This window comes from Leptonychotes weddellii, unplaced genomic scaffold (genome assembly GCF_054177405.1).
Source record: "Leptonychotes weddellii isolate Sample4059 unplaced genomic scaffold, ASM5417740v2 HiC_scaffold_4123, whole genome shotgun sequence".
Taxonomy (NCBI): domain Eukaryota; kingdom Metazoa; phylum Chordata; class Mammalia; order Carnivora; family Phocidae; genus Leptonychotes; species Leptonychotes weddellii.
In genome coordinates this window covers 1-11,993 of record NW_028007728.1, presented here as the reverse complement: position 1 = coordinate 11,993, position 11,993 = coordinate 1, and the positions used below count along the sequence as shown (strand labels likewise).

The 11,993-nt window shown below is 48.2% G+C and overlaps 1 protein-coding gene across 1 annotated transcript; it reads right to left on the bottom strand.

Moving 5' to 3' along the window:
• Positions 1-4: 4 nt before the first annotated feature.
• Positions 5-10,730, bottom strand: LOC145719383 (cytoplasmic dynein 1 heavy chain 1-like; the record flags this gene model as incomplete). Its single annotated transcript, XM_081810875.1, has 9 exons — positions 9,621-10,730; positions 8,783-8,962; positions 7,183-7,332; positions 4,999-5,145; positions 1,973-2,113; positions 1,244-1,420; positions 1,001-1,111; positions 790-909; positions 5-256 (listed from the first exon to the last, which is right to left on the bottom strand). Coding segments are annotated over exons 1-9 (2,304 nt in total), but the record flags the coding sequence as incomplete, so codon positions are not given.
• Between the last annotated feature and the right edge of the window lie 1,263 nt (positions 10,731-11,993).

Here is an 11,993-nt window from a genome sequence, read left to right as displayed (position 1 = left end):
TGCGGGCGCGGCTCACCGTGACGGGCTTGGTTTTCTCCCAGTCTGCCAGCAGGTCCGTGGTGCGGCTCTCTACCGCCCGGTCCTCCTGCACGATCTTCATCTGCAGGTTTGCCACCTGCTGCTGGATGGCAGAGTCCTTCCGCCGCATGATGTCGTTGAAGGCCCCCCACTCGCCCTCTATGTTGTCGATGTAGAGCCAGGAGGGCGGGAACTGGAACCTCTGCTTTTCCAGCAAGCGCTGACCATTGCGGTAGAGCTTTGAGAGTAAAAAATACAGGTTCGTTTTCTTTCACATTAGAAACTATCGTCAGATTCCCACGTCAAAGGAAGACCCTCCGCGGCTCTAGAACACACAACATCAGTACGTTTGCTCTTCTCCAGAAGTCTTCCACCCGGAGAACGCGGCGCCCGGGAGGCAGCAGGCCCCGAGCCGGCGGCAGCTGGCTCGTCCCCAAACCCGGCTGCGCCCGAGCGGCCTGGGGAGGATGGAGAGCGTGCTGCTGCTTCACTCCAGCCCCTTCCAAGTGCACAAAAACAAGTGCACGTGTGAGTCACCCATCAACAGCTAACGTACAAGATTCAGAAGGCAAGACACAGTTGTTCTCAAACCTCGATGCACTTAGGAATCACCTGCAGAGCTGTTTAAAGGGCAGACCCCCAGGACAACGGGTCTGCACTGGAACCGGCTCAGCAGGTGGGTATGAGCGAGACGGCGTGTGGGCTGTACGGACCTAACTCGAAGTGCCTAAAGAGCTGATGGTGAGAATCTCAACTATTCACGGAGCTCACCTCAACTTGTTTTTCAAATTGTTTTATCTTTCGTTTCAAAGACTGCACGTAGGTGATGAAGGTCACTGCATCGGAGGTGCTGGCCGTGTCCACCGAGTGCTGCTCCAACTCCTGGCGGGACTGTTCAGAGAGCACAGAAAGTTAACACGGAGCCAAGGCTTACCTCGCTACCTACCAGACTTGTTAGGCCGCCAGGATCCTGCCCCCTCACCTTGGAGATCTGGGAATGGAATTCCGTCATGTTTGAGCCGAGCATCTGCCCAAACTTGCTGAGAACCTCCTTATGCCAAGAGTCGTACTTCAAGTTCACCTTAGACTGAACCTGCAGGTGAATGTGCCCACGACAACAGTCGTCAGTTCCTTCGCGCTTCAGCTGCATCCTCATCCCACACGGATGCCGCCTGGAGAGCCAGCCACCCCCACCCCACCCCTCTGACAACACAGGCGAGCTCACCTTGCCGTAATCTATAACCACCGGCCCAAACTCTTTCTTGGTTTCTGCGTTGTCAAAAGTGCCTCTGGCCTTCCTTATTTGAACCAGGAGAGCCTGCCATTTGTTGAGATCTTCCCCCAGTCTGTTGTAGATGTTCTCAGCTTGCATGTCCCATAGGCACTGATACTGAAGCCAGACCTGCAAATGAAGAGCACATTCAAGTAGCACAGCTAGACCTTTCACTCTGCAGAACATTCATACATATTAGGTTCATATTTCATTAAAAAGACTCACTTTCTTTCAACATTGCTAGAAAAATTCACTTCAAATTCTCAGAATTTTCATATTAAAAAAGAATAAAATTTACTGCTCTCTGAAATGAGTTAATGTCCCATAAGATTTTTTTCTACTGTTCACTGTTCGTTTTAAAATTAACAAGTGTTGGGCGCCTGGGTGGCTCAGTCGTTAAGCGTCTGCCTTCGGCTCAGGTCATGATCCCGGGGTCCTGGGATTGAGCCCCACATCGGGCTCCCTGCTCAGCTGGGAGTCTGCTTCTCCCTCTCCCACTCCCCCTGCTTGTGTCTCTCTTTGTCAAATAAATAAATAAAATCTTAAAAAAAAAAAAATGTTATCTAGCATATATTATATATGTATTACATAGATTTTAGCACTTATGTTCATCAGACCACATACTCACTACATCTAAAATAGACTCTACAGCATATCTGAATGAGACAGGGAGCTTCTCACCTTGACATACTGCTCGACCTCAGTCACAATGCCCATGACCGCAGAGTAGGACTCTTCCAGGGCAACAGGGCCATCAGGCATCCGAGTTAAAGCATTCCGGTAGAATTTCTCTTCCTCAGTCAGTTCGTAATGTACACCCACCTAAGGAAGCAGAGCCGAAAGGAACACAAATAGTGTGTATAAAAACGTTCACCTCTTGGGGTGCCTGGGTGGCTCAGATGGTTAAGCGTCTGCCTTCGGCTCCGGGCATGATCTCCAGGTCCTGGGCTCGAGCCCCATGTCAGGCTCCCAGCTCAGCAGGGCGTTTGCTTCTCCCTCTCCCTCTGCCTCTCCCCTGCTTGTACTCTCTCTCTCTCTCAAATGAATAAATAAAATGTTAAAAAAAAAAAAGTTCATCTCAGAGCCACCTTTCACTGAATTCATATGAACTGAAGGAAAAACTCGCTATAAAAATGGCATTTAAGGAAGAACATCCACTTACCCCAGCCACAAAAAAATCAGAGGCCTACTCATACTTCACTCTTCAACCAATAAAGGGAACATCAGATCACCCACAAGCTAGAAAATGCAGCATCACATTGTAAAACAGTTACGGAGCCCCCGAGCCCTTGGAGCAGAGCCCCTGGAGACCTAAGCCTCTCCCGTGGGAATGGAACACCGAAGGCGGCGTCTAAAGCACTAAGACTACCGTGACGACATAATTACACCAGCCTGGAAGATAGAAGTGGTGACCAGTCATTGTTTCAATGATCTGAGTGCCAGCTATGTCCGAGGCACTGTTGTAGGCACAAGAAACAGCCAGACAAAAATCTCCGCTCACATGGACTCACATCCTGTGGGAGAAGAGACAGGGAAAAGCAAACTATACAGAATGTCAGTGGGTGAGAAGTACTATGGAGACAAAACAGGAAAGTGGAAGGCTAGGGGGTGGGGGAGGTCAGGGAAGGCCCACTGAGCAGGATCAGGAGAGGGAGGGAGTGAGCCATGTCAGTATGTTGCTACCACAGGTTCCAAGCAGAGAGGTCAGCAAGTGCAAAGGCCCAGGGGCAAGAGCCTGCCTGCCTGCCATGTCTGAGGAGAGCGAGAGGCCAGGATGGCCAGAGCAGAGTGAGTGGGATGCAGGCACTCAAGTCAGAGAGGCCACGAACAGCATATTATGTGGGGCCCAGCACTCTGCCTTGGGACGTGGGCTTTCATGGGGAGTGGCACGGGAAGCCATCAGTGGGCTCCGGGAAGAGCAGGGTCAGGACCGACATGAAATCTAAATCTTACTCTGCTGCTGTGTTGAATATAGATTTTAAAGGGCGCCTGGGTGGCTCAGATGGTTGGGTATCTGCCTTCAGCTCGGGTCATGATCTCCAGGTCCTGGGATCAAGCCCCGCATCAGGCTCTTGGCTGGCTCAGTGGGGAGCCTACTTCTCCCTCTCCCTCTGCCTCTCCCCCTGTTTGTGCTCTTTCTCTCTCAAATGAATAAATGAAATCTTTAAAAAAAAAAAAAAAAAGATTTTAAGGGGGCAAAAGCAGACACAAAGACCTGTCAGGAGGAACTTAAGAATCCAGTGAGGGATGATGGTACCTTGGACCGGTGGTATCAGTGGATGTGGGCAAGAAAGATCAAGGTTAATTTTGAAGACAGAGACAGTGGGAGGCCAGGGTGACAGCTCAACTTAGTCCTGAGCAGGTTGAAGGTGGGGAAAGGAAAGATTGGGGATGGGAGCAAGTCTGAGGGAGGGGGTCGGAGGCGCATTCAGTGTGATGGGCAAATCAGTCTGGTGGAGATGCCCAGGAGCCAGCAGGAGAGATGGGTCTGGAGGTCAAGATAAAGGCTGTGCTGAGATACGAGCACAGAGTTGTCACGTACGGCCGGCATTTAGTGAATGGACTGGGTGGGACAGAGCTCTGGGGCAGAGAGCACATGGAGACAGGTAGAGGCTGGAAGAAGGAGAGCCAAAGAGGAGCCGGCAGAGGAGACTGGCCAGTGAGGTGGGAGGAAAACCAGGATAGCCAAGTGGAACAAGTGTAACCAGCAGGAGGGGGTGTGCACCCGTTCCATCCTGCCACTGCCACTTCTCAAGGGCTGAGAAGCCTGCCACAGCGACAGGGAAAGGCCGGTGACCCCGACGCCTGAGGGGACCTGGAGCAGGTGTGCAGACATCCTCCGTGTTTTTACCAAAGGGAGCCAAGAAGTAAGATGGCTAGAGGGTGACAGGGGTCAGGTTTATTCGCTGACAGGAGCCTCAGAGCAAGGGCATGGGACCCAGCATAAGAGGGGCTGATTTCAGTTCCGTCAGATATGGAGACAAACAGGACAGCAATGCAAACAGAAACATGGCTGGTTAAAAACAGAACGTGACAAGAAATACCCTGTAGTCTGCATAGACTCTGCCCAGAGCGGAAGGAACCAGTATTCACAGCTCGGTTCTGAGAAATAAAAATTTAAATTGGCTACATGATAATAAACAAGGCAGGCTGGTGTGAGCTCATGGGATTCCCTCCAGTTTCATGTATATTTGTAAACTAATATAATAAAGTGGGGGCAGGGAGGAACAGGAATTAAAATTCCCAGTGAAGTTCATGGAGGCAATTTCTAAGAGACTACTGAGATCAGAACTGCAAGAGGCAACTATTTGGAAAGATAGCCATAGGAAAACCGTCAGGTCACACTAGGCTTCTTCTAGTTTTCCCTTAGAATGCTGGGCCATGGGGCTCCTGGGTGGCTCAGTTGGTTAAGCGCCTGCCTTCAGCTCAGGTCATGATCCCAGGGTCCTGGGATCAAGTCCCGTAGCGGGCTCCCTGCTCAGCGAGGAGTCTGCCTCTCCCTCTGCCTGCCACTTCCCCCTGCTCGTGATCGCTCCCTCTCTTTCTGACCAATAAATGAAATTAAAAAAAGAATGCTGAGCCGCAAGTCTGCAGTCTGAGAAGACATACAAGAGCAGCATTTAAAGAAGCGTGATGGAGAGGTGGTGCCACAGAGCCCCGGGAGGCCTGGTCCGAGGGCCCACAGTGCAAATGCCTGGAAGGCTCACCTGGTACCTCTGACTCTGGATCCTAGGAAGAGACAGCACAACCATCTTCCAGGCAAACATTTCCTGATAGAGCTTGTACCTGCACTCTTCGATGGGTGGATTCAAATAGATGACCTGATTGGTTATTCTTAGCTCATGAACAATATTCTGTAAAAGAAAGATTTCCTTTCTTACTCAGCAATCAGTTTCAATAAAATCGCTTTTATGCATTTATGATGTCAGAATCAGTATTCATGAGAAGCGTGATCATTTCTTGGTTAAAAATCTAACACCTAAGTGTGATTCTAACGTACTAATAAGTTGGTGAATGCCTACAGGAGCCATTTACAATTAAATGGTACCGACCATAGGTGTATGTGACGTGTATTGCTCAGTAATCATCTCGAATAAAATCAGGTGCTATGAATGCTGAAATTTGGAAGTGGGTAAAAAGTATACAAATTATACCTTTTTTTTTTTTTTTCTGGTAGTATGAAGCATTAGAATCATTTCAGAGAAATGTCCTTTATATAAAAGCTTTTTCCAAAGTAAAAAAAAAATGGTTTTGATGCATAACACTTTCTTCCTCTAAATTTTATTAACCTACTTGAGTCTGAACCATGAGTCTGTTACTTCATTAGAGAACGTGCTCTTCTTTATTTCATGCGTTTGGCCTGCCCTCTCTAAAGGATTGTAAGAAGTCAGAGGGCAGGCACTGCTTAGGTTCCTGCTGGGTCCCCCGTGCCTCGGTGAACACACAACAGGTGCTCAATGGAGCACCATCTGATTTAATGTGCATGGTGACCTCTGGACACAATGACCTCGGGACCCGAGAACCCTGTGCTACTGATGCAGGGACCGAGGCTGGCGTTAGCCATCAGACATGCCACACGGAGGCAGGTTTACAAGTCAAGGTGAGGTTCTGCCACCTGTCAGTGCCTGCTTTAAGCTAAGCAAGAATTCTGACTCCATCTCCACCAGATAACTGCTTTAGCTTAGACATACTCATTTGCTTTTCTGCATCTCTGTATTTTAAAAAGTATGCTCTAGGGATAAATACATGTAATATTCAAAAGTGAAAACATTTTTCAAGCATTGAAAGAAAAAAAATGAGAAGGTAACACTTGGGGAGATAAAAAACAGCCAACTGTTTCTCCCACATAAAAGTTTTTACCTTTCGTTCTTTTAGGCTTCTGTTTTGTAAGACATTTTTGTTGGTAAATTTAACACGAACTATGTAACGCAAATGCATGGCTTACTGAACTACTATGTGGCAGACACCTTTGTGACCAACGCCCACACCAGTAGACACGACCTATTTGCACAGCCTGAACTAACACAATTTTCTAGAAGGCTTGCTGGGCTCCAGCTGACCACTCCTTCACTCAAATGGGAAATTGGTGGCTTAGAAAGAAAGACTGCTGTCCAGTGTGGTGACCACTGTGCTAGTCGTTCTTCCACGAGACTCTGAGATTTTGTGAAAACAGTGACATTTTAGTGTCAAACTTTTCCTTGTACAGATTACATTCAGTTCTTGAAATGATTTCTTGCACGTATGCTTAGAAGGCAGAGTATTTTTTTCCAGTGTAGATTTTTTCTAAAATTTCCCGCTTTTAAAAAAAGTCCTGTTTTTGAAATTATTTTAGACTTACAGGAGAGTTGCAAAGGAAGTATGAAGAGTTTTCACATACCCTTCACCAGCTCCCTCTAATGTTGCCATCGTTATAACATGGTACAATTACCAAAATGAAGAAATCAACATTGATGCAACACTACTAACTAAAATACTGACTTCAGTCGGATTTCCCAGGCCCCCACAGCACACACAGTCGTCACATCTCCTAATCCCTTCCAACCTGGACATTTTCTCAGTTTTTCCTTGTCTTTCATGACTTTGACACTCCGGAAGAGTACCGGTAGGGCGTTCTGTGGGGAATGTCTGATCTTTTCTCATGGTCAGAAAGAGTCTGGGAGATGTGGGGACAAAGACCGGGGGGGAAGCGGCCCTGTCACCACATCGCACACATTGCCAGGGTAAAACAATGCGCACAAGACAGCACTGGTGGATGCTGACTTTGGTCACCTGGGTGAGGTGCTGTCTGTCAGGTTTCTTCACTGTTCAGCGGCTTTCTCATTGGTACTTTTCAAGGGGAAGAATCCTTGGTTTGATTTACTAGCAAACTGGATGCCATAGGAAATACTCACTTTAATCTTTGGCTCTCCACCAGGCTTGTGACTAACTTGAGGTGCGTCTGTATCCATGTCAACTTCTGCTTTATCTTCTGCTTGTCCAAGAAGCACCTGGGTCCAAGCTCTCAGGCCAGCTTGTAGGCGAACGCCCAATATTCTTTCAATCTACAGAGAAGTAGGATCAAAGAACAGTGTTCCTTCCAAAAGTTAGCTTATTAACAAGCGCGTCAGATAGGAAGTCAATGCTTCAGGTCAAGGATGACAGCTGCTACCACACCCTTCATCTTACCCTGGTTCCCTACCTCACTCCGTCCCTCTCCCAGCCTCAGAGAACCTGACCTCCATCTGGGGGCTAACCTAATCACCAACCCTCCGACTTGTAAGGGACAAGGAGACGGACCCAGATACAGTCACGGTCTCCTGTTTGGCCAACATACTAGAAAATTTACAAAACAAAAGCATTTTCCTGGCAGCCTCAGAGATAAAACTAACAATCTACAACTTGGGGAATAAACCATCAGCTTTTTGGTAAAACTGAGATATAAGAGACATACAACATATTAGCTTGAGGTATACGACACAATGATTCTGTATTTGTAAGTACTACAGAACAATCACCAGGTAAGACTAGTTAAGACCTGTCAGCACACACAGGTGCCCATTTTAACAAGAAAGTCTTCTCTCTGATATGGAATGAGACAAGTGAATGTCCCATGAATAGGACATCTGTATGTCTTCATGCAGTCTGTCCATCCTGGGAATGCTGTAAAGGCAGCTGTGGCAAACCCCGAGACTTCCAGTAGATTCGGAAGAGTGGGGTTTGTGAACTTTCCCTGGTAGCGTCCCATGTGTGGATACACTGCACCTTTGCGGGTCACAGGCTTTTTCTTTCTTTCTCCCTAAATGGGTAACTAAGGTGCTTCAGAGCTCCCCACTGAGCCACTCTGCCATGAAATATCCTACTTCCTGGGGCTCTCCACGGATGCTGACATCCACCACCGAGAAAGCCACGTGGGTGGTAAGTATGTTTTAAACACAAGCACAGATGCACACACATACTTCCCCTCCCCGCACACCTCTACAGGGGTGAGCCCCGATCCTCTACACCAGGAGCAAGACGTATTTGGTTGCTAGGCATTTCTTTTTTTTTAATTATTATTATTATTATTTTTAAGGAAGCTCTTGGCCCAGCATGGGGCATGAACTCACAACCCGGAGGTCAGGAGTCCTGTGCTCTACTGACTGAGCCAGGCAGGTGCCCCTGAGCACTTCTTTTTCAACTGGGTGGTGGAGAGGGGGCAGCGTGTCAGAGAAGGATGCCAGGGACAACCTCCTACGTTACTGGGTGAGCAGCGAGGGCAGGCAGGAGGTTGTTGGATATTCCAAAAATAAAGAGAATCCCCCCACCGCACCACCTGCAACTCGGAACGGACAGGAGTGTTGCTAGTACCACACAGCTCAGCCCCACCGTTAGCTCAGTGGGATTTCTCGAGAGGAGACTGGACTATTGCTGATAACTTCTGTGGGAAAATGCTTTCCAGTGACAAACTAATAAGCTTATAAAATAGGGTCAATAGTAGAAAACTGAAAAGCACCGTAACCACCCATCCCTCACCTCCATGTCAAGCTTGTTGACCCAGATGGGCAAGTTGGAGTAGGAGTGCAGATTCAAGTCATCCACGGCCTTCTGGACTCTGTTCAAGATCTCGGAGAAGGTCTTGTGGTCATACATGCAAGTCTCCAGGGAACGGACCTCCAGGTCTATTTTTTCTTCAATGATTAGCAGGTCATCCACCTAAAGGAAAGCGTATTTAATATTTAAAACACCACTCATGGTATCCTTTATTTTTATGTATATTCTTCTCGATTAACATATGTTTAAGGGAAAGGAGTCCTTCCACGAGTAGCCAGTGAACACTTAGCCCCACTCCTGTGTTCTCACAGAGGGAAGGGAAACCTCTGATTGAGAAGTCTGGGAGCAGGAAACGGATGTGCCCCGCTCAGTGCCTTCTCTGTCCCTGAGCGCCAGACGCACACCCTCACTCGGACCTGCTCCCAGCAGCAGGCTCGGGGCCAGGAGGCTTACCACCGTCCAGCTGCGCTAGGGTCTGGGGGAGGGCCAGCAGCAAGGGCCACGGCTGCAGATCTAGAGCCCTGTTGTCCGTGCAGCTCTATCAGTAATAAAGCTCTCATCTCACTCGGTCAGACTCCTGTGTCCTTCACCTCTCCATTAAACTCAGGCTGTTACTTAACGGTCTTCCCAGAGCCCCACCACCATCCAACAGCCCAGTAAGTAAAAGGGCTTCTCCCCTTCAGCTCACACGGCCCAATGCTCTACCCGTCAGGAACTCCTATGGGAGAACTACTGTGTTAACTGAGTGAGCTATTGCCGCGTTTAGTTCATTCCCGCAACCCTGAGGGGATGGGAGTGGGGGTAGTAAATTACAACACACCTTTTCTTGGAAGTTGAAGACGGTCTCCGCCAAGCGCTGCACATACGGGTCGAGTTTGTAGGATTCCCATACCAGTGCAATGCCCTCTGCGATCAGAGCCTGCACTTCCTTTTTCAAGCCGGCCACCAAGAGGGAAATGGTGTTCCGCTCCTCCACCTTCTCACAGGTCCGTTCGTAGGTGCGCACGCTCTCGATCAGCGAGATGGCAAACGGGTACAGCTGGTTTGCTTGGTGAGCCTTGTTCACGATCGCCAGTGGGACTCGGAAACCAAGCCACTTGAGGTTTCGAACTTCTTTGGAAAGTGTGATGATCTCTGGAAGGAAGTTAACTTTCAGCTTCAGGACGTTTCCGGTTCGGCCCCGGACGCGAGTGCTCTCGATGGTGAAGATGCGCCCCGAGACGCCGAGGTTGCGCTGCTGCACCTTCCGGGCCCAGTCGTCGAAGATCTCCTGAGTGTTGAGCTTCATGCGGAAGCTGTCCCCGTCCTGCTTCAGCTTCTGGCCCTCTACGTGGTTCTCCCAGCCCTTGCCCAGCACGTCCTCCACACGTTTCATGTACGCGCTCAGCTGGCGGTCGATCTGCTTCGCCCAGATGATGGAGCCTGACACTGGGGGCAGGTCACGCACGTGGCTCATCTTACACGCCTGGCTCTGTGGGTACTGGACCTTGAACTTGTCGTGCAGAGACTCAATGTCATCTTTCACGCGCTGGATTAGCTGGGTCTGGTACTCACGGATGGCCCCACGGATGTGAGGCCTGACGAACAGCGCGTTGAACCTGGAGAAAATCCTGAACATCTCGTTCGCGTTCTTGGCTGTGCCAAGCTGATCCCTAAGGCGAGCGGTGATTCGGGTCTCCACCCTGTCGATTCGCTCATCATATCTTTTCATGGCGGCCTCCCAAGCTTCCGTGCCTTCCTTGGAGACATCCAGCCCATCCACTTCCTTGACGTTCTCATATGCAAGGTTGACCTCCTCGATAGCGTTCGCATCCGCGGCATCAAAGAGAACCTCCGCTACTTTCATGTCCTGAGGCTCGGGGACCTCTCCTTGATTCTGCTGGGCGACTGCTGTGACCTGAAAGAGGAGGATTAGTGACCAAAACGTTGATCGCACGAAGACTGTTGTTCTGTCGGACACCAGGAGCACACACCGCACAACACAGCCAGTCTGAGCTGTAGGTTTTTAACTCTTAGCCAAACATTTTATAACCACAACGCAACAAAGCTGTGAGAAATACGACAGAGTATATTCTAACTCTGCATGTAAAGATCTTCTGACAATGTAGTTTTAGTTCTTAAGCTAAAATAACATGTTAAAACCTGGGTTTTGGGTACTTGCCTCTTCAAAGTTTTGTCTACAATTAAAACTGCATTGGAAAGCTCAGTAATTCACAGGAGCGCTACATATAAACTCAGCATCCAATGTAAATAGCCTTCCTTTTTGACTTATAAAACTTTAATTCTAATCCATGGGTAAATACCACAGCAGAGGGACAGAGAAAGGCTAGAAGAATTCCCCTGTTCAGTTCCCTGAAGCTCCCAGAGAGCAGAGCAGAGCATGAGCTTTACCTCAGGAACTGTCAGACTTCCACACACATCTCCTGCCCACACTCCCGCAGAATTATAAAGCTGGGGGCGGGGAGAGGGCTTCATCTGGGTCCACAGATGTTTTGGATGAAATTCAGATGGTCTGGGAACTTGTTTGGGGGAGATCATCATCATTATTTTCACTAACTCCTAACTAAAATTTAGCATTTCCTACAACTATAAATGCACACAATAGTCACCAATAGTTGTTTGAGGTTCCACAGCTTTGTCACCAAAAAAATACTTCCTCATCACATTACATTTGTACATACCTTTTTTTTTTAAAAAGATTTGAGAGAGAAAGCGAGCATAAGTTCGGGGAGGGAGAGAGAGAGAAATAAGCAGACTCCCACTGAGTGGGGAGCCCGAGGTAGGGCTCAATCCAAGGATCTTGAGATCATGACCTGAACCAGAATCAGGAGTCAGACGCTTAGGCAACCTAGCCACCCAGGTGCCCCACATTTGAACATATCTTAAGATCTTGCTTATGCTCATTATTACTTCAAAATTATGGTATTAATATGGCCCATCACCAGATCTTGCTATTTTATGTGTTCATGGAGAAGCACATAGATTACTAGATCACAATTTAAATAAATGTTTCTTTGTAAAAATTGTTTCTTTTATGCACTTAAAAACATTGAGTACTCCTGATGCTGGTAGTATGAAGGCAAAAACTGAACAAAATTATTAAAAATAGCTTTTTCAGGACAATGGAAAACAACCAAAGGCAGCCAACAACCTCAGATGTGTTTTCTCATGACAAAGTGCTACCAAACCCTCT